General features: G+C 27.5%; 4 protein-coding genes across 4 annotated transcripts; 1 reads left to right on the plus strand and 3 right to left on the minus strand.

The window, feature by feature from the left end:
* Nucleotides 1–1413: 1413 nt before the first annotated feature.
* Nucleotides 1414–7613, minus strand: LOC132946124 (xylosyltransferase oxt). Its single transcript, XM_061015962.1, has 16 exons — nucleotides 7303–7613; nucleotides 6850–7225; nucleotides 6607–6763; nucleotides 6374–6516; nucleotides 6140–6312; nucleotides 5870–6069; nucleotides 5482–5776; nucleotides 5231–5407; nucleotides 4477–4582; nucleotides 4143–4348; nucleotides 3951–4076; nucleotides 3688–3888; nucleotides 3463–3617; nucleotides 3248–3403; nucleotides 2934–3098; nucleotides 1414–1560 (listed from the first exon to the last, which is right to left on the minus strand). The coding sequence occupies exons 1-16, from the start codon at nucleotides 7435–7437 to the stop codon at nucleotides 1554–1556; spliced, it is 2778 nt and encodes a 925-aa protein (XP_060871945.1). The 5' UTR covers nucleotides 7438–7613; the 3' UTR covers nucleotides 1414–1553.
* Nucleotides 7614–7759: 146 nt separating this feature from the next.
* On the plus strand, nucleotides 7760–10860 carry LOC132946126 (VIP36-like protein). The gene is made up of 7 exons (XM_061015965.1): nucleotides 7760–8200; nucleotides 8265–8380; nucleotides 8538–8738; nucleotides 8811–8973; nucleotides 9477–9643; nucleotides 10301–10364; nucleotides 10444–10860. Exons 1-7 carry the CDS (start codon nucleotides 8038–8040, stop codon nucleotides 10593–10595), a joined length of 1026 nt encoding a protein of 341 aa, XP_060871948.1. The 5' UTR covers nucleotides 7760–8037; the 3' UTR covers nucleotides 10596–10860.
* Nucleotides 10792–12953, minus strand: LOC132946127 (uncharacterized). Its single transcript, XM_061015966.1, has 5 exons — nucleotides 12758–12953; nucleotides 12581–12696; nucleotides 12313–12514; nucleotides 12147–12238; nucleotides 10792–11985 (listed from the first exon to the last, which is right to left on the minus strand). Exons 1-5 carry the CDS (start codon nucleotides 12936–12938, stop codon nucleotides 11890–11892), a joined length of 687 nt encoding a protein of 228 aa, XP_060871949.1. The 5' UTR covers nucleotides 12939–12953; the 3' UTR covers nucleotides 10792–11889.
* Nucleotides 12954–12967: 14 nt separating this feature from the next.
* On the minus strand, nucleotides 12968–20765 carry LOC132946123 (protein PF3D7_1417600-like). Its single transcript, XM_061015961.1, has 2 exons — nucleotides 19934–20765; nucleotides 12968–17101 (listed from the first exon to the last, which is right to left on the minus strand). Exon 2 carries the CDS (start codon nucleotides 17076–17078, stop codon nucleotides 13155–13157), a length of 3924 nt encoding a protein of 1307 aa, XP_060871944.1. The 5' UTR covers nucleotides 17079–17101; nucleotides 19934–20765; the 3' UTR covers nucleotides 12968–13154.
* Nucleotides 20766–23663: the final 2898 nt, after the last annotated feature.

The raw sequence follows: 23663 nt of genomic DNA on the forward strand, positions 1-23663 counted from the left end.
AATACAGAATTAGAATGATTAGACTTAAATAATTATCTTATGGTGGCTTATTTAATTTAATAACAATACAAATATCTATTAACTAAGTTAGTATTGGATATTAGTATATTATAGTAACACAGTAAAAACAATACAATTTATTATTCAAACTATTATTTAGCTAACCTTAAAATAAATGATTAATAACATATTTTTTCAACAGTTAGAATTTTTATTATACCTAATTAACACTAATTTTCTTAATAATAACATTAGTTATTATATAAAAATACACATATAGCTATATAAGTGTAGTTCCAAAATGATATAAATTGAGATCGAAAATATTATTATATTATTATTTTATAAAAAATAAAGTGCATGGACTTAAAAATTGTTTTATGAGACATAAAATGGATTACAGGTGGAACAATGAGTTGTTTAGTGACTTACTGAAATTCGATTAAATGTATAATATAATTAAATACATTCCTACCTACAAATTGGCCACCTACCACCACATTTCACTACGGTGTCTAATATTTACAGTATCAAATAAATACCAAAAGAAAAAGAACAAACTTTTTTTTTAAGAATGTTAAAAAATTACTATTATGTCATGGGTTACTAAGAAATTATTAAAAATAACACTAAAAATATCTTCCTTATATGTTATGACTCATTAAATATAGAATTGTAAAAAAAAATTAAAATTAGTCATTGGTTCATATTTTACTAGGAAAAATTCTGTTTGTTCACTTAAGGATAAATAATCGTAGAATTTTTGTTAGAACTGAAAAAAGGAGGAGAATTAAAGAAAAGTTGCTTCAAAATTAGAATTAGGAGATGTAAAATCAAAATTTGATATTGCAATTGAAAATTGGTGATGGTGGGATATGATGAAATAAGCTGGGAGCCATAGAACTCGCGTACATCAGATAAATATAACCAGTGACAGATAAGCAAATATTGTAATTTACTGTACACTAGATTTAGAAGACTATAAGATTTCTATTCATGTTTACAACAATGTAATATTTTGTTACGATATTTAACATTAAGCAATGCAATTGGTTTGGTAATCAAAATTTCCTATCAACCCACTTTCAAAAATTTTATATCAATTTTATATCCCCTTAAATAATAATGGTAACAAGTATAAATTTTATATTTACCCAATAAAAAATGTTCATAATAATTAGGTATAGTAAACAAATTAAATCTATTTTGGTAAACAAATTAAAAATTTAAATTGATCTCTTAATTAACAATATTATGTTATTAATAAATAATGTAAATAAAATCCCTTGCTAAGTTTGTACATATAATATACACAAATTCTTATCCCTGCGAACTAAAATTTATTATAAAACACAACATTTTGTGTATTGAAATTTAAAATTAGTGAATTAATTTTGAAAAATGTCTAAGAAATGAAAATATTAAGTAATAATATATTTTTAAAAAAACAATATAATACAAATAAAGAAATAACCAGTTAACAGTATAAATATGTGAATAAAAAAAAAAAGTAGTATAATTTTTAATGATATGGCACTATGTCAGTCTAATAATTAATATCTGAAAATAAAAATAATAATAAAATTACTATTGCATTAATAAACCCAAGCATCAATATTATTAAAGTGATATAATATCATCTAAATAAAAACATAAGATATAAGGATAATTTAATTTAAAAAAAAAAAACAAGTGTGTGAGCCCACCATTATATTCTGGGGAAGTAAAACTTCTTTCATAAGTATTGGGACCCATGAAATTATGAGAGAATTAGGGAGAGAGTGAGATAAATCAATACAATCAAAATAAACATGTACGCCGACACCATGCATAACTTGCAAAATAAATAAATAAACAAACATATCGTTTCATTTTTCGTTATGATTTTTTTTCCACCCACACCTCAAGAAAGAAGTTTTACTACAAAAAAGGTGGGTAAGTGGATGTCGCTCTGCTGTACAATAGGTTACAAGTGGGTCACTGTATAATGGATGGTATTAAAAATTAAAATTCAATTCAATGATATAATATTATTGTATACGAAAAACAGTTCTGAGCTGGGACAGTTTGTTAGTGTGGATATTTTATATTATATTTATATAGTTATTACTTATTATCAATACGGTAGCCGGTAAGTTGAATTAAAATTATAAAATTACAAAAAATAACTATAAAAAAAAACTGTATTAATATATTTTTTAGATTTTTTGATAACAGAATTAATTACTTCCATGGAAATTTATTTTCAATTTTTAATCCTTAGCTATAAAAGTTGAACCTTTTATACATTTTTAACTACTAAATAATTTGTAAATTCTCAATTTGATAAATTTTGTCAAAATTCAAACTTTAAATGATTATAAAAAAAATTGTGCCTATATATTTTTAATAATTTTCAACTGCTATTGTAACAATAGCCTTGTATTACATTTTGACGCTTTTTGGCTCAACAAATACAATTTTATTGATATTTATAGAAAAAAAACTAAAAAAAATTAAATTTGAAATTGTCCGTAAACAGCTCAAAACAAGTCAAAATAATTTGAAAATTTTAGTTTATATAAAAATTCCCGTTTTTCCTCAAATTTTATGTTGTTTTTCCCGGCTCTTTTAAAAACTATAGGGAATTTAGAAATTTGACCTCCCCAACACACCAACAATATTCACTTTCCCATCAAATAAGATACTGAAGTTGAAAATTGAACATTATTTTGACTACTTATCGTGTACACACACAAAAATTAAAAAAAAAAAAAACACATCATTGTAAAAGCAATACATTCATCGCTCAGAATCTAAAATAAGCAATAAATATCCAACCTAAATTTAAATCAAAATCATATACTTCTAAAAATATTAATTAAAATTTAAAACCAATGAGTCTACTCATAATTTCTCATTTGAAAATAAAGATTTCAATAATTACATTTTACCTGTTAAGAGTTCCAGATTCCTTATTAATTGATTTGATATCAGATTTTGGATCAGGTGAATAGGAACTCCATGATGTTTCAGCACACGTGACTAACTCTTTTAGACCACAATCATTTAAAGATTTACAAGGAACTACAATACATGTCTCTATTATATTGTAAGCACTAAAAAGCAAAAAGATAAATTAAACAACAATCATAATAATATAATGGATGTAAGTATAACAATTGAAATTATATGTTAAAAATGTAATTAACCCTGCACATAATGTAATATTTTTTAGTTTATTTTAACTTTATATCAAAAAATATACCTTGTTATTAGACTATCGATCCAACTAGTAATTTTAGTTTTCGTACGATCAATAAATTTATTTTTAGTTTCCAATACTATTGAATTTTTGAAAGCTATTATCACATTTTCCCAATCTTGAAAAGATTGTTTATAATTTTGGGCTTTATTTATAAAGCTATAACAAAAATAATTATTTGTAAATTTAATAATTAAAAATTAACTATTATGATTAACCTCATTTGACTAGCAGGAACAGATGTATCTTTAATGGTTTGTGATGGCGTAACTAGAAATTGAGTAAATGCCATAGTTACATTTTCATAGACTAGCAATACAGTCCATATTCCTTGTGACAATGGCATTGGTAAAATCGGTTTACTAAATGTTACCTAAATAATAATTATAAATATTATAGTTTTAAATAAACTAGCTATAAGACAATTAATAAAAAGTACCAACCAAAGCAGATTCATCAATATTTGTAGATGTAATATTAACCAGTTCGTCATAAGGATTTAACCATAAAAATGTAACTGTAAAACTTTGTTCACCAGTAGCCCACTGGTGTATTAATACTGGCTCTGTATAAGAACTTACGAGACGTATAAAATTCCTAGACATTTGTTCTTTTTTATCAAAATCTGAACTGACGATAAAATTCTGCAATAAATTATACTGAAATACATATATTTTCATAATAGTTATTAAATTTTTTTAATTACCAATAGCCTATTGATTGGATCTCTATTATGTATAATTATTCCTTGTAGCTTTGGCCAACACCAACTTTCGAGTAGTAATTTAGTAGAACTATTAGAGAAACTGACTTCATATTGAATTAAAAAACCCTAATGAGATGATATGATAAAGTATTCATTTAAAATTATTTTGGTCTATTATTAAATCAAAATTACTTTAAATTGATCTTTATGGTGATAAGTGAAAACTTGTCGTAACTTATCGAGACTACGGATTTGACAAGTTGTGTGAGAAGTAGTCAGATATTTTGTTGCAACTCGAGCAAGACTGGTTCCAACTATAAGCAGTGATTCATCAGGTGCTGGGTGTACATCCTCATGATGATATACATTTTGCCAATAGCTCATACGGTTCTTAAAATCTAAAATATCAAATTCAAAGTCTTTATGTTATGTTAACTTTAGTGTAATACATTTTGCTAATAAGGATTAAAAATTAATATTAGACATTGCATAAAATAATTTAAACGTTTTAAAATGAAAAATTTACCTGCAGGGTATTCTCCATACAACCAAACTTCTAGTGTGTCTATAATAGACAAGTTGATAATAGGTTCAAATTTACGAGCAAAATAAACTTGTTTCTTTTCAGTGTTCTATAAAAAATTTTTTTTAATAATGTCATATATATTAATTTCAACAAAATAAATTTTAATTATATCCTAGTATGAGGAACAAGTTTTTAGAACAAGATGTTGAAAAAAAAAGTCGAGCATGACAATATTATTGATACTTATATCAATATCAATATATCTTAGACAATATCACTCAAGATATAAACAAACTGAATTAAAAACCAATTGCAATAACACGATTACAGTAAAATAACAATAAACAAAAATATGAACGATGAGATACGTCTTATACCACAACAACCCCCCCCCCCCCCTCACTCTGCAATTCTCCACACTCCATGCCCAAAAAAATGAGATATCCTCTTATATTTATTTTATTTGGATGTAAACAGGAATGACCCGCCATGTAAGGTACTGTCAGCTCGCGTGCGGAACCTGCGACTAGTCTTTTTTAGAATACTATAATGGTATAACAAACAGAAAAGGTTTTGATAAATATTAAAATATTTATATATAGTAATCTATTATTGAGATATTCAAATTTGTAAAATAAATATTTAATTAAAAGAATTGTTTAAATTATTTGTCTGTATTCTTAGTGGGTAGACGTTGTTTCATTGACTCCTGTGACGCTTTGCCACTGCATAGTATCATTCTAAATTATATTACCTTAATGCGGTTCCAGTCATCATATCGAAAAACATTTGGGCTACAACCACACCAATCAACAACATGGCGATATTGACATTTGCAGCCAAGCCATCTTTTCCAATTGGTTACGTGTAAATTATTATCAATATAAGTTTCACAAAATGGAGAATTTCTTAATACAGTATGAAAAAATGACTAAAATCAAATAGAAAAACACAAAATTGCATATTTATTTTAAATTAATTTATATGAAATATTGTTATAAGTACCTCAGCTGGTAATAAAGTATACTTAAAGAATTGTGAGAGACCAGAAATAAGAGTATCACCAGCCACTAGATAATCGACAAAAGGTCGAGACAAAGCTAGCCAATCACTACCACCGTCCCAAATAATGCCTTTTGGTAATTCTTTTTCTCCTACACGCCACATTCTTGCTTCACACTCTACAAATGTTTTGTCTAGTCCTTGTTTTTGTATAAATTGTTGAACTTCACGGCCATGTGATTTGACAAAATTATGTTCACGATTCATAGTTAAAAACTTTACCAATGCATCATTTGACCTAGTATCATTTATACATATATTAATAAAAATGATAATCTCATAAAACTCATAAATACAAATTACATTTTTATTAAAATAGGTATATACTAACTTTATCGGAAAATCAGATTCACTCAGATTAATAACAAAATCCCAATCCCAAGAAGACTCAACAAGGTCTGACATGGCATCCATCAACGTAGTTAATAATGACGCTCCTCCCCAGATGGTTGAATGCCTTCGACGTGATAATCGAATATTGCTCAATGCTAATTCAATTTTTAATAATTCTCTGAACATGTAATCATGCCTCTGCAGTTCAAAATAAAACAAAATTATGAGTAAATTTACATTGTAAAATTTCAGGTATTAATAATCTTACAGAATCTACATGTATAAAAAAATAATGATCACGATGAAATAGTGCTTTAATTAATCTATACACTTGTCTTACAGCTCTTCCATTTAATGTTAAAAGAAATACAATTCGCACAGGAGGTGTATTATTATGTTTAAAATTTGGTGAAGGTTCTGAAGCCACTTTAGCAATGAATTCTAAGAAAAAAAAACTTATTAAAAAACTGATGGATCGACATAATATTAATAATAAACGCACTAGAAACACCAGTTTTAAAAACATTAATAGTATAATGACCACCACACATTTGACTTTGATTTCCTGGACATTGCATATCACAAAATGTATCTGGAAGTTTTAAGCCCCATTCTGGAGTTTCATTACCACAAAAACATTCAGTCCTGTAAAAATGTATTATAAAATTGTTTTACTAAAAATATTAGAATATTTAACAATTTTTATTAAAACATATTATGTATTAGTATTATTACCCATATTCAACTCCAGCATAAGCAAAACCAGACTGAAGACAAAGATCTACACAATTGTCTTGAGAATTAGTTTGAATAAGTGTAGTTTTATAACCAGGCAATAATTTAATTTCTTTGCCATCACGAAAACATCCTACTATTTTATTCTGTTTTACATCTAATGATAAATTAAACAACAGTTTTAAATAAATAATAATATTAAATAGATAACAAAATATAAATGTACAATATAAGTTCTAATACCATTAGTTGGACATTGATGTGGCAGTCGTTTGGGATATGGAGGATTTGTCTTAATTAGACACGATATGTTTGCTATGATTTGTTTACAAGTTTCGGTTTTTGCCCGATGTAATGCAGATACACATTCACGACCACTTATATCACAAGGTGGCACAAAACCTAATTCATCTATTCCTAATACTCTATAATTATCAGTCTTATAATTGTTGTGCCTTTGTTGAAGCGCTTTATTAAAGTATTCATTTGATGATGCACTATTATCTTTGTCTGGTGGCAATTTATTACGATGATTACTACCACTCAGAACATTGTTATAACTTGACTCTTCATCGTCACCAATACCATAATCAGCTACATTCCTTAATCTGTTTAACGACTAAAATAAAAATGTTATTATTATAATTAATGATTATTTTAAAAATGTACAAACAAAATTACTCTAAAACTACTTACATTTGGCGATAGTTCTTCGACCACAGAATATTCTTGAATGGAAAAGAACACAAACGCTAATGCAACTTGAACGCATAAGATGATTGTACCTCCGATGCAAAATAAACGGTATCTTTTCAGCCATTTAATATCCATGGTTGTCGTTCTCGTTTTTCAGCTTTAATGCTTCATTGACACCAGCTAAATATATACACATAATTTTCTTTATTTTTAACTACAGCTCAATACTTACAGAAGCTAACAAGTAACAACTAAAGAAAATTCAAAATTATATTTTAATCGAATAGCTGTAATCTTCATTCGTCATAAGTCAAGTCTCAAAATCTCAAATTTGCTTCATCTGATTAGACAATCACTCATTATCAGTAATGTACAAAGAGGTTACAAAAAGTTGTTATTTTATCATTAAGGTTTTATTTGATATCGTTGAGTATCTTTTTAGTTTTCAATAATTGTCATAATCTATGCCTATTGTATAATGTATTTGTACATTTTCATTTTTCAACTTTAACTTCGTACCTTCTAGTTGTAGACAGTAATTGTAAATTGTAGGCACTTGAGTATTAAAAAATCTTGACTCCTAATTAAAGACTTATAATTGGTTGATAAATAATTTTTGTTTTTAAAAACACGGTCTTAGATTATAACTAATTATTAACTGAAGAACATCAATTGATTTTTATAATTTACGCTAAAAACATTCCATTTTCAGTTATTACACCAATAATTCGCATTATGATGAACTCCAACACTCTCAATATAATAACTTCGAAACAAGTCTGTACAAAATTCTATTTATTTATAATTGTTCTTTCATTTCTCAGTAGAGAAGTTTATTCTGAATGGAACACCAGAGATTATATGAAACGTGAACATTCACTGTTGAAACCATACCAAGGTAAGAATAATTACCAATTAAAAAGTATACAAATAGATCATCTAATAGATCATTTTTCCGACAGGGTCTGGCATAACAGTACCAAACTGGGACTTTATGGGTTCCACTTTAGTGACAGACAAATATGTGCGATTAACACCCGACTTACAGAGCACGTCTGGTTCAATATGGAACTCTTTAGTATGTATTTGTATTTTAAAGTATGTATACTTAAATTAATCTGGTTATCAATTACTCAGTCACATGGTCTAATTACTCTGATTGGACATAAAATCAATTAAAAAACTTACTGATGGCTGTAGATTAATTGCATCTATTTTATTTTATTTTTATTTAGCCTTGTTATGTCAATAATTGGGAATTACAAGTACAATTCAAAATCCATGGAAAGGGAAAAGACAGTCTTCACGGTGATGGCATGGCTATTTGGTACACCCGAGAAAGAATGAAACATGGGCCAGTTTTTGGCAATAAAGATTTATTTGAAGGGCTCGCTGTTATTATTGATACATATAGTAATCATAATGGAGAACATAATGTATAACTAATAATTGTTTTTAATTTGTCCATGTTATTTAATATTTCTATTTTTTTCTTTTATATACTATAGCACCAACATCCTTATATTTCATCAATGGTTAATAATGGATCTTTGCAATATGATCATGACCGCGATGGAACCCATACAGAACTGGCAGGATGTGAAGTTAAAGTCAGAAATTTACCAACTGAAACTCATGTTTTAATAAGATATACTGGCAATACTCTAACTGGTAAATTCAATTAAAACTTATTCTTCTTGACAGTCCCTAAAATATCCAAATTTTCGTACTACACACATAGTCCCAAATCGGTCAAATCTAAATTATTTCTAGATAAACACTTAAAGCACTATAGTATACTATATACCGTTCACTACTAAGCTGATAATATAATAAAAATAACTATACTCTTAATAACAATGAATAGTTTACAATAATAACTATAATAAGAGTATAAGACGTAACAATACAAAATATTGTTTACTGTGTGTCTGTGTAGAATTTAGATAATAATTAAAATGTGGTTTGGCAAAAAACCATTAAAATATAAAAAAATGTGGAGATATAAAATTATACATAATATTATTATAAAGGTTAGAATAACACTTTTAAATTTCGTACTACACACAGCACTTTTCATGCTACACAAAGTGTGTCGTAGTACACACAATTTTAGGAACTGCTTCTTGATTAGTTTAATAAATAATTTTTATTAATTTAATTGAATATTTTAGTAATGACAGACTTGGAAGATAAAGCTGTATGGAAACCCTGTTTTTCTGTTGGTGGTGTTGAACTGCCGACTGGTTACTATTTTGGATTTTCTGCAGCAACAGGAGACCTGTCAGATAATCATGAAATTTTAGCTGTTCGATTATATGAAGTGGATTCTGATGACCCTGTAAGTATATTATTACAATACTGCCGTGCTAATGCAAAAAAGGATATCTCATGATTGTTGAAAAACAGTAAATACACAGTAAACAGCGTAAAAACACCGTAGGCCAAAACAGGGTTACTCCATTATTTTTTCATGTGATATACCGAGATTTTTCTTTTTGTTTGGATTTACTGTGTTTTTGCTAACATAACATCAAATATATTACCGCATATTCTCTTATTTAAGATTTCTTTTGTAGATATTTTTTAATAGGAAATACACTATTTTTACTTAAAAAATCTGTGTAAAACCACTAATTTTACCTATAGGAACAAAATAAATTTTTTTTAAAAAAATGGAGATACCCTGTTCAAACTTAGCACAGCAGAATAGGTATTGTGTTAAATATAATGGTTTTGTACATTATTCAATATTCCTTATATGCCTGTTTGTCGTCTTATTACTAGCCATAAACTAAAATAAATATTTATATCAATAACAAAAATAGCTCGTGCAAATAAGTTATAACCATATAAGATAGTATTTTGAATTTTAACTGACAACTGCTTGATAATAACTATAAAAATTAAAAACCCATTATTCAGCTAATAGAAGAGTATGATTTTCTTTGTTTTTTTTACACATTGTTTGATAATTTTACTTTACATTTTTTTTTAGAATGAAGCACTTAAGGATCGTTCAAATATAATTCCAAATGCTAAAGTATTCAGTCCACCTAGAGGTAATTCTATCATAAATACAAATGTATTACATATTATGACAATATTGTGTTTTAAATGAAAAATATTTTTCTTTTCTAGAACATATTGAAGATACAAAGAGTCAAAGTTGGAGTGGTTTAAAAATATTTTTTATCGTTTTATTTGTTATTATTTTAATTGCTGCTTTAATTGTTGGTGGTGTGTGGTATTGGGAGTACCAGCAAACTCAATCACATAAAACATTTTACTAAAAAACTAGTTAAATTGTTAATTCCAACAAAAGAAGAATATTTATTTAAATTTTAACATTGCCATCACAAAAAAAAAAAGAAAACATTTATTATCATATTAGTTTTTATTATTAAAGATATGAAAACAAATAATTATATACCAAGTTTTACATGTTTCAATCAAATTTCAGTCAAAACAGATCATTTTTTAATGTAGACTCGTGTTTTCGTGTATTGAAATATTTTTTTTTGTATAATATAAACGGTATTTGTGTTCCATTTTCAATTCCATTCATTCTTTATTTTAGTCATTAGATTTTAGACTGTTGTACTATAGATTAAATACACCAATACACGTGATCTACTTTTATATATTGTATTAAATAATACTAATAATTTATTATTAATAGTTTTTTATTTTAATCCTTAATAGCAAACCTGTTACTAAGAGTGCTTGTTAGGTTATGTAAACCTAACCATTATGATGATGTATACTAATATAATTAACAGCTTATATTACTATTGGGATAAGACCACATTAGTTTTATGTATTGAAAGTATGTCATCAAAAAGAATTTCCTTTAAGAGGATGTCATACCTGCATGTGTTGTCTCCATCTTACAAACGCGAAACATACCAAATTTAAGTTTTATGCCGTTAGCTTAAACATTAGAGTGAATCGACCTATTATGAAACTTGATGGTAAGTACATTATCTGTTTTTTGTTGTAAGTTTTTTTTTATGATAATTCAATTTTTAAGTGAGTTATGAGCATTTTTAATTTACATTTATTATACACGCTATAACTTACTAATAAACTGAATTATCATAAAAAAAACTTCCTACAAAACACAGATGATATTCTTACTATTAAGTTTCATAATAGGTCAATTCACTCTAATTTTTAAGCAAACTGCATAAAACTTGAATTTCTGAGCGTAAATTTGGTTAGGTTAGGTTACGCGTTTGTAAGACAGAGACAACACACGCGGGTGTGGCGCCCTCTTAATATGGCTTTTGCCAGTTACATTCTTAAAACAAACTATAAAATACCTATGGTAATATTATTATATCCATGACAAGATAATTTGTATTTATTGACATGTGCCCATCAAGTTCACTTGTCACAGTTAAAATTTATTTTATTGCAAAAACATGTTAGATTATTACTTACTAGTCATGTATTAAATTTTATTACATACTTCAACTTTCAAGTAAAGTATTCATTAATTATAATTATGGTTGCAGAAAATGATTTAAATAAGCTACCACGGTTTTTGATAACTATCAGCATTATAATTCATTTGAAACATGTTCAGGAAGTGTTATCTTTTTTCAGCTGATTTAATTGTGATTGTAAATCTTTTATCCGCCTATCTTTCACACATATCAATGAACTCATGTGGTCAATCTAAGTAAATAATATTTAATTCAGTTTTTATGATAATTATAATTTATAGCTAAATAAACTAAAAATATTTTTAAAAAAATGGAAAATTTAACATGACAATGACAAATTTTGTGAGGATTTTGTTTTATTAACTGCATTATGAAGTGCTAAAATTATCTAACCTTGTGTTCCATTTCATTGATTTTATGCTTTAGTTTATTTATTAATCCTACAACTTCTTTGCTGAGATATTCTTTAGTGCAACAATCAGTTTCTGTAGAAAATAAAAAAATACTATGAAAACTTAATACCTACATGACTATGTATATACTCTATTACTAATAATACCTGTAACTTGAATCATTTCATCGTTAACTATGATATAAAGTGGACAATTTTGATTTTTTTCTAATCTTAATTGTTTTTCATGTTCGAGTTCATCAACTACTAGTTTTAAAGATTTCAAAAACTGAAAAATAGTATTTGGATCGGCTGTTGATAACTTTTCAATAGTTTCTTTAGAAATTGGTAACTTTACTTTCTTTAATACCTTTTGACAACATTTAATAAGATTTATTTTGTAAGAAATTGGTCACTTGTAGCTTTTGAAATTTACTTTTCTATTTAAAGTATCCCAATTTGCAATCTTATTTGTCAATGAGCTAGCTGGTACATAATTGTGAAGGTCTATTAATTTTGGCCAGTAAAATTTTATTATTTCAGCAACCATAGCTATTAAAATTATCCGTTATCAATTTAACAGAACACACTTTTAGTAATAATTGTATTTTACTTGCATCAGAAAAATCTCTGACAATGGTTTTTTTCGGACGAGTAAATTCAAAAGAGTTAATCCAATAAATTACATTACTTAAATTCATTGGATTATCATTGTTCAAAGAATCACCATGCGATGACAAAGGAAAACTGCATGATTGATTTTCACAGTTTGAGTTAACACTTCTAGTTGTCATTTTTTAATTCACACAATAAATAACAAGAATTTATAAAAAAAGAAAGTAAAAAATTATATTAATAAAATAATTATTGACAAAAATAAAACTAGTTACTAGGCAACATATTTTGTTTTCTCTTGGAAGATTAAAAATTATTTTTAAAATAAGGAACAAATAAATATAATATAATGAGACCTTAAGGAAGTCTTAGTAAAATATCTAAAATTAATATTTTTAATCATCGACATTATCATTAATGTTAGCTTCTTCGTGGCATGAGAAATCTCTATCTATAAATTCAACTTTGAATTTTTTGATGCCTCTTGATATAAAATGAAGGCGATTTTCTTTATTATCGGCAACTTGTCTCTTTAAATTTTTCTTTATATTTTTTGCAATTCTAGCAAATGGCATTATTTTACATTTTCTGTCATTAACACTTTTTTTATCAGCCATCTTCATAAGTTCTTTATACATTTCTTCGTTTGTGTCTATAAATGGTATTGCTTCATTAATTGTAATATACTCGTTTGGTTTATATGCATTAAGTTCATCATTGAATATTTTACAATTATTTTCATTGATAGGATTATGCATTAAATTGTTATTTTTACTTGCTGGGTTACTAGGATGTGTGTGGAAATGAGATGAAAAATGTGATTTATTTGAAATATTAAAATCGCTGTCATTACCATATTTAAGTTCATACTCTTCAACATCCATGGGAATGATCTTATTATTTATTATTTGAGCACTTGAACCGATAGGAGTAAAGTTATTGACACCATATTCATCAATTTGAACATTAGAGGAGTTAATAGGAGTAGAATTGTCATCGATTTGAGTGGTATGGCGGTCAACATAATCATCTGTAGAAACGTAGCAATTCATACATTCCAATGGTGCATCAGTTTGAGTACAATTGTTTTTGTCATATACATGACCAAATGATGTAGCAATACTATCCATAAACTGTTCATGTTTTTCTAATAAATTAGTTCGAGTAGACTTCGGTTTTTTTGTAATATCATATAATATAGTTGATTGATTACTACTACAAGTACTACAAGTAGTACATTCAGAGTCATACGAACTTTCACTGCTCGTATAATCTGAAGAATTATCGGTTGATGAATAATCTGTTTTGTCACTAACATCTAATGTTTCAACAGATGATTGATCATAACTTGATAAAGACTCATTAGAATTGTCAGAACTATCATTACTTATAACATCTGAATATTTATAGCTTGGAGTAAATGATGTTTGTACTTCATGGTAATACAATTGATAATATTCATTTTCAAAGTTGTTAACAATACCATCATTACCAATCATAACATAAGCATCATCTATTTTGGATTTAGCTTTAGATTCTTCTTCATTGCCTAGTGTTTCTGTAGGCGATTGGCCATGACCAGTAAAAGCAACATTAGAACTTTCATTATTTACAATAACAGAACACTCTTTACTTGGTATACGTTTTGTTTCTTCTTCATTATTTTGTATTTGAGATGGTATTAGAGAATTATATTTTAAATTGCCATTAGTTCCTACATTATCATTACCCAAATTTTCTTTACCACTGAAGTCTTCTTCATCATTCAAATCTTCTTCATCACTCATATCTTCTACATTGCTTAGATCTTCTTCTTCATTACTTACATTTTCCACATCACTTATACTGTCTTCACTCTGCAAATTGAGTTCAACATTCAAATCTTCTTCGCCATGAAAATTTAATCCATTGGCCAAATCGTCTTCACTTTGCAAATTGAGTTCATCACTCAAATCATCTTCATCCTGATACTCACTTTCTATACTTGATTCATCTTCACTCTGTAAATTTATTTCAACATTCAAATCTTCGCCCTGAAAATTTAGTTCATCGAACAAATTTTCTTCATTTTGCCAATTGATACTATCGCTTGAATCATCTTCAACCAGCAAATCAATTTCATCAATCAAATCTTCTTCACCCTGAAAATTGATTTTTTCATTAAAATCTTTATCAACGTGTAAATTAAGTTCATTATCCAAATCTTTTTTAACTAGCAGATTGAGTTCATCACTTAAACTGTCTTCACCCTGCAAATTTAACTCATTGTTTAAATGGTCTTCACCTGGGAAATTGAGTTCATTGCTCAAATTTTTTTCACCCTGTAAAGTGAGTTCATCATCTAAATACTTATAACTTGATGAAATTTGTGAAACTGGATCTGTGTATAATTGATAATATTTAGTGCTAGAACTATCAGTAATATAGTTTGTGATTAATGGGTATTTTGATTTTTCATTAATAAAGTCAGTGTTTAATGAAGGTTTTGATTCTTCATTTGTACTGACGGTGATTAACGAAGGCTTTGATACTTCATTAATATAATCAGTAGTTAATGAAGGTTTTGATTCTTCATTAAGGTCAGTGATTAATGAATATTTTGATTCTTCTTTAATGTTTAGTAATGCAATTGATGATTGATTGTTACTAATAACAGTATCATCAGAACTTTTGTTATTCATTATAATATTTTCGCTGCTTTCCATAAATGCTGTTTCTTCTTTGATACCGACTACACTACATGGGGCAATTGTTGAAAGATTACTATCAACATTACCAGAATATGTATTACTTATAACTTCAGAATGATTATTGTCTGATGAACATTTGGTTGATTCAGTTGGTGATTGGTAAAATTCAACTTTACATTTGTCATTATTTTCATCATATTCTTCTTTTATTTTTATATCTGAATATATATTATTTGGTATAATTTGAAATTCTTCTTTTATTTTTACATCTGGATATATATTATTTGGTATAATTTGAAATTCTTCTTTTATTTTCACGTCTGGATACATATTATTTGGTATAATTTGAAATTCTTCTTTTATTTTCACATCTGGATACATATTATTTGGTATATTTTGAAATTCTTCTTTGATTTTCGGTGATTCAGTTGGTTGATAATAACTAGTGGCAGAATCAATAGGCATTTCACTTTTTACATCTAAATGTTTGTAGCGCGGAAAAGGTTTTGTATGTTCACAGTCATTTTGCAATCCAGAAAGTAATTTATAATTTGTAGTTTTAACATCAGCTGCAGATGTATTTGATGATTTATTATAAAAAGTAGAAATATCTTTATAATTTTTACTGTTTATAATTTCTGGATACTCATTTTTTATTATTAGTTTAGTTTCTTCTTTAATATTCTTTATTTTATATGGAGATTTTTTGTACTTATTATGATGGTGATTTTTTTTATAATATTTTACTTCACCACCATTAATAAGTTTTATATTTACTTTAGGTTTCATTTTTTCAATTTTATCTAGTTTCAATAACTGACTAGTACTAGTTACATAATTAACAGTGTGTTCAATGATCTGAATATCTAAATATTTATTACTTGGTAGGTCATCTTCTTTATTACCAAGTAATACAGATGATAATTTATTAGAATCTTTATCAAGCTCTGTAGTTTTGTCATTTACTTTATGGTCAGTACACTGATCTAAAGCTAAACTTTCAATACATGGTTTAACATCCCAATCATAAACACCAGAACCAGTACTAAGGTTGCAACTTGTTTTAGCCATATCAACATCATGGTGATCACCATATTCAGTTGTATTTTCTTGTTTGATTTTTGCTCTATTTGTTTTTAATAATCTTTCATATTCTTCTTCATCAAATTCAGTTTTTATTTCTTTTACAAAAGTATTAACTTTTTCACGTTCATTTAGTTTCTTTTCAGGAGGCTTTCGAACAGTCATTTTTAGCTTTTTATTTTTATTGGTTTTTACAGTGCATAAAAAGTTAACTAGTGAAAATTTATCAGCTTCTGAATGACTAACATTACTACTGTTGTGACGGCGATAAAAATGACTATGTAAACAATCTCTTTTCACTATCATTTCACATTCATTACATGAAACTAATATTACTTTATCAAGTCGAGGGACTAAGCCAAATACAGGAATGTCGTCACTAGATAAAGTAATTGTGTTCTCTGATTTGGCCGGATCTTTTTTCTTTGAGTTTTTGTTGGAAACATTGTTCAGTTTATCGCTGAACATGGACCAGGACTGATTTTGAGTTGTTTCAAAAACAGAAACAATGTCCTCTACAACTGGTTGTTTGCTAGGAGAAGACATTGTATTCTAGACGCTTGGTCTAGCTGAAAAAAAAAATACCCAAGTATTAGGAAGTAATATATTTTATTATTTAAATGATAGAAATACATCATTTTGAATTTTACATATTGTAAGATACATACTATTTAATTTTACTTTTTGGAAAGCTACAAAACTACTGAAAAGCAAATCTCTGATATAAGTAATTGTTAATTGTTTGATACTTAATGAAAATATTATTTTTAAATTTAATTAAAAATATCTTAATAAAAAAAGCTCCTGAGAATACAAATTCATAGGCTCAAATTAAAATGTATATTATATAATATATGCTTGACCTTTGTACAAAAATGAACGCCATAAATGTATCTATGTAAGATTAATAATTAACATACAGAAACCAATAAGAAACAACTATTGACAGTTGATTAAAAATGTCATAACCTATGACATCTGTTTGCTTTTAAGATGTTATACCTTATTACTCTATGGCCTATGCTATACCTGCATGTGTTGTATCCATTTTACTAATATACACTAGAAATTCGTTGGTCCATACCAGTATAAATTTCCCCTTAAAATGAATACCGGTATAAAGTAAAGAAATTTATTTGCGACACCGGTTTAAAATATTTGTTGTACCGGTATAAATGTGTAATCCCCTCATTTCTTAATTTCTCTTTTGCATATCACAACTTATCACGACTTTTATCAGGTAATATTATGATAACATTTATAGTATATTATTGGTATTTATTACTTTGTACCTGAAAATGTCTTGTTATACCGGTATACACCGATTTGGTATACCGGTGTAATTATTTTTGTGTACCGGAATAAATGAACAAATTTCTAGAAAATATAGACAATCAGTGTTCAGCATGACCAATTCTGTGTTGTTAGCTTTAATATTAAAATGGATAAATATTGACATATCATCAGACTTAAAGGGAAAACATAATATGTGTTTGTATGTTGATTTTTATATGATATTTTAATTGTTAAGAAATTATAAATGTATGAAATATTACAATTTAAATATACTCATCTTGCTTGAAAAAATATATATAATAAAAACCTACATGCAAACACAGATAATGTTTTTAACAACTATGATTGATAATAGGTTAATTCACTTTAATATTGAACCTAACATCACAAAATTAGTTCTGTTGAACAAATATATTTGTATGATGGAAATAACATATACTTGGCAGGTACAGAGTTCTCTTAATATTAAAAGAAAATGAATAATTTAGAATGTTAAACTGTTAATATTACACTAAATTATATTCAAAATCAGTATGAATTTATTATTATGTCTAGATGAATATATAGTGATTGCGTTATTATTTACATTTAGGGTCAGAATAAATCAGAATTCAATGTTCTACCAATTAACTCAATGATTTAATTTTTATCGACATTTTAAAATTGTAATATTATAAAAACGATTACATTATATACAAAGGGAAAACTAGTATTTGTTAAAAAGTAATTATTACTGGATACCTCTATATAGTAATTTTACATGATGGCTTTAAAATGGTTTGAAATCCATGGATATTCACTTGCATACTTAGATAGTTTGAGTTTTTTTTTATTTACTAGTATAAATAAAAGTATCCGTGCGTCTGAAACCATTTTAACGCCATCGTATAAACATATTAATTGCTAGAAATAAGTAACAAAAAGTAATGTCATAACCTAACTTAATGTAATATTGCTACTCAACAGTCTTCACTCTTCTAAGTATGTATGTGTACGCAGTAGTATGTGGGTACAGAAAAATCATAAAATGTGTTTTAAGAAGAGAATTCTTTTCGGAGATCTTGATTGGTAAATGTAATGGGAGATATAAGGTCAGCTGGTATTGCACAAAGATGTCTAACCAAAAGTAGTTTTGAAAGAGATTGTTGAAATTATGAAATTATGATCAGAGAATCGAGCATGTTAGGTGACTTTAAATTAAGTTAATGAGTAAAGAGATTGATGCTCACTACCGAGCTAACTAACATTGGCGCCCCTATTCCGATATACATATTTAAACACAAAAACCGCACGCTGTACTTTGGTGCCCTTAAAAGGCACTCTCCCTCCTCCCCCAAGCTAGGATAGTTATTGTTAATAAGTATTTTGGCATTGAAAAGTTAACATCAAACTACATTCTACCCAACAATACAGACAAATATACCTACCTAAGCATTACATTTTTCAAGTCTTATAAATAAAATGAAAACATCCTTAAGCCGAATTTAACATAGGCAAGATAAAAGATAAAATGTAGGACATTTAATTTATTGAGCGCAGGTATAAAGGTATTGGGTAAGTAAAAAAATACATATATAAAAAAATATTTTTATCATAAAAATCTGAACGGAGTTATACAGATAAATTTCAAAAATAAAAAATACAAATCACATTATTTTTCTCGATCGATTGTTAAGAAAAAAAAAAAATACCTATTATAATATTATTATTCCATTGATGACATCGATTATTATTTACCAGCTAGGTACATATTATTATTATTATTATTATGGACAAATAGTTTATCGCTTTAGACACGCCCATTAAGTATGCAACAAAATATGACGTACCGTCTTCTAACAATAATATTATGATATTAGTTTATTAACTATATGTGCCTATAGGCACCTAACTATATATTATTGTACACGTAAAATGCTATGGTAACATGAAATATTATCATCTAAAGTGAGTCCAAGAAACATTGCGTTACACGACCACCGTCAAACAAGCGTTTAACTATATTATTATATTATTATTCGGTAATAATATTATAATATTATAAATATATTATGCATACATATTATTATTTTCAACCCCCGTTACATAACGCTTTTGATACTCACAATATGTGCAAATTTTTCTCGTCGCTATATGTATATATATATATATGTATAAAAAAAATTCTATATAGGTACATACATATATATATATATATACATATATATGTGTGTGTCGTACAGTCGTCCGCCTTCTACATTGCGCTCAACGACTCAATTGTGTCTAAAACGATAATACGACGTACGTCGGCGCACGAGGAAAATATTGCACGGATTTTCATTGTTGTTGTTGTTGTTGTTATAATTATTGTTATTCACAGATTCGACCGTCACAGCCGTCATATTGACATGTCTGTGTGTGTCTCAGCGTTGGAGAGAGAAAGGCAGTAGGTACTCGGTGAGAAATGAGAATGTGTGAGATCACGACTGATCAGCTGCAAGTTGCGCGATACGTCTTTGTATCTTTGTGCGCGAGCGTGCTGCGTGCGTCTGTGTGTGTCGTGTGCGTGCGTGTGCGCCGTGCGGTTCGTCGATGATAGCCGTACGTGTGTGCGCGGGCGACGGTCTGGATGTGAGCGTGTCCCGTGTGTGTAGACTGTAGACGTGTGTGTGACTCAGACACTCAGTGGCCGTGTGACTGTGAAGCACTGAGGCAACGTGTGCGTGAGTGTGCTGCTGTGCCCAGGCGCCGCCCAGGCCCCACTGCCACCGACGAGTGAGGCTGCCGAACCGCGGCCCGTTGGTGGTGGCGACCGCGGGTGACGGTACGATCGTCGGACCTGGGACGCGATAAACAAACCGTGGAGACGCGGAGTGCGGACGGTACGATGAAATAAAAATACGTCATAAATTGTATACAAGTCGATGTTTACTCCTCGAACCACGGTCAGACGTGGACGGTGTGTCCTTGATAAAATCGCGATTTTTTTTAATAACTTTTTAGCTGCAGGCGCGATTTTTATGATTCAGTATCTTTAGCCTGCAGCCCATCGTCGGGGCGGAGAATTGAGAATATTAAAATTTAAAATGACCTGGCTCGTGGCTGCGACGCGTGTTCTCAATAATTTGTAAATTGGTACATTGCTAGTTTTCCTAGATCCAATTTTCGCATACAACTTGGTCAATTGTCTGTAAAAAAATCAAAAAATTCAAAAATCGAATTTGTCAACATCGAACAAGGTATCGATTCGATTAAATATTGTGCACAGGTTACGGTGTTCGGTTGGCATTTCTGGGCGGATGATTATGGGGGGAAAAATTTAAAAAATATTATGTGATAATCGGTAAAAAAAGAACAATTTACATAATATTAATATATTATTTAAAACAATAATTATAATTTTATATATATTATACTATAAATATTAAATTTATAAATAATTTATCACAACAAAAAATAATAAATAATAGTAAAAATATTAGTTAGATAATTATAGTTGTATTTTTTGTCTAACATTTCTAAGAAAAATAATTTTTACTACTCTTGTACTTTTCACTTTTCACCAACTTCAATAGAAAGACTACATTTGGTTCACTCAAATAATAACACATAAAGATAATAAATAAAAAGGTCTGCATAAAAAATTAATAAGTTTTAATTAAATAGTACTTATAAAATTTATTTTGCTCTACAGGGTGATTCTTTTATCATTGATTACTCATTATTTCAAGAAGTGTAAATGTTTTTGAAAATATTATTTTACATAGTTTCAAGTCGTTTACATAACATCGTTTTTATTAAAAAATTATATTTTTTATCCTTATAATTTTAGATTCTGAGCGAAGGTTAGGTTAGGTTAGTGTGTTTTTTTTTTTATTTTTATTTTTTATTTTTTTTTTTATTTTTGTGTCTGTCATCACCTTTTAGGACAGTAAAAGTTCTTGGATTTTCTTCAATAGTAACTTTTCTGAGAGGAAAGTGAATCTAGTTGGTACTTTGGGGGGTCAAAAGTAAGGTTAGGTTAAGGTTAGGTCCAGTAGTTTTCAAAAGCGACGGGAAAAACAAAAGAAAAATTAAGGAAAAACGGGAATTTTTACGCAAAATCTGTTTTCGAGAAAATCGATTTTGGTTTTTGGTGTAACTCTAAAACAAATGACCGTAGGGACATGAAATGTTGACTGAATGTTTATATTAGCATTTTCTATACACTATAACATTGTCAGTTTTCAATTTTTTTAGTTTTTTTTTCTATAAATATCAATAAAATTTTATCTGTTGAGTAAAAAAGCTTGACAATTTAATAGAAGCCTCCTAGGTTATTGTTTCAAAGGCAGATGAAAAAAATTAAAAATCCTTAGTCACAGTTTTTATTTATAAGCATTTAAAGTTCAAATTTTGACAAAATACGGAAAAATCACGAAAACTAGCAAATTATTTTGAGTTTAGAATTCATAAAAATTATTCTTTTTAAATCTAAGATTTTAAAATGTAATATAAGATTACTTATAAGTTTGTCTACCTTTATCAAAAAAAAATGTCTAAAAGAAACTTAAATACATTTTTATGAGTGTATTTGATATTCACTCGATTTCTCATGTAACAATTTTCATATTTTATTGTAATTAAAAAACGAATGACTGTAGATACTTGAAAATTTTACTGAATGTTTATATTTTCATTTTCTATACACGATAAAATTTTGAAAATATTATGACTCTATTTGAGCTGTTTACGGACATTGTCAGTTTTCAATTTTTTTAGTTTTTTTTCTATAAATATCAATAAAATTTTATTTGTTGGGTAAAAAAGCGTGAAAATTTATTATAAGGCTCCTGATATATCGTTCTAATAGCAGTTGAAAAATATTAAAAATACATAGGCACAATTTTTTTTTATAAGCATTTAAAGTTCAAATTTTGACAACATTTATCAAATTTATAATTTATTAATTATTTTGTAGGTAAAAATGTATAAAATGTTTAACTTTTATGGCTAAGGATTGAAAATTTAAAACAAGGCTCCACGTAAATAGGTTATATATAAATTACTTAATTCACAATAATATCATCAAATATACTTGGTAATATCACAGGCTGACTGACCGTTTTCGCTCAGAATCGTTTTTCTTATACAATGATATTATATCATTGAATTCAAATTTAACACCATCCATTACAGTGACCCACTTGTAACCTACTGTACAGCAGAGCGACATCCACTTACCCACCTTTTTTTTAATTTTATTTAAAGCCTCTATAGTATAAACTATGATAGCTTGACAATTACATTATTTAATTAATACATGATAATATGTAGAGGGATACCTAAATATATTACATATTAGCTAGAACTATAACCTTAATGCTATATTAGCATTTTCTATACACCATAAAATTTACAAAATATTTTGACTCTTTTTGAGCTGTTTACGGCCATTGTCAGTTTTCAATTTTTTTAGTTTTTTTTTCTATAAATATCAATAAAATTTTATCTGTTGAGTAAAAAAGCTTGAAAATTTAATAGAAGGCTCCTAGGTTATTGTTTCAAAGGCAGATGAAAAAAATTAAAAATCCTTAGTCACAGTTTTTAATTATAAGCATTTAAAGTTCAAATTTTGACAAAATACGGAAAAATCACGAAAAATAGCAAATTATTTTGATGAGAATTCATAAAAATTTTTCTTTTTAAATCTAAGATTTGAAAATGTAATATAAGATTACTCATAAGTTTGTCTACCTTTATCAAAAAAAAAATGTCTAGAAGAAACTTAAATTAAATTTTTATGAGCGTCTGAAATTTATATTTTTACAACATTTGATATTTACTCGATTTCTCATGTAACAATTTTCTTATTTT

The sequence above is a fragment of the Metopolophium dirhodum genome, chromosome 6 (genome assembly GCF_019925205.1).
Source record: "Metopolophium dirhodum isolate CAU chromosome 6, ASM1992520v1, whole genome shotgun sequence".
Classification (NCBI taxonomy): Eukaryota; Metazoa; Arthropoda; class Insecta; order Hemiptera; family Aphididae; genus Metopolophium; species Metopolophium dirhodum.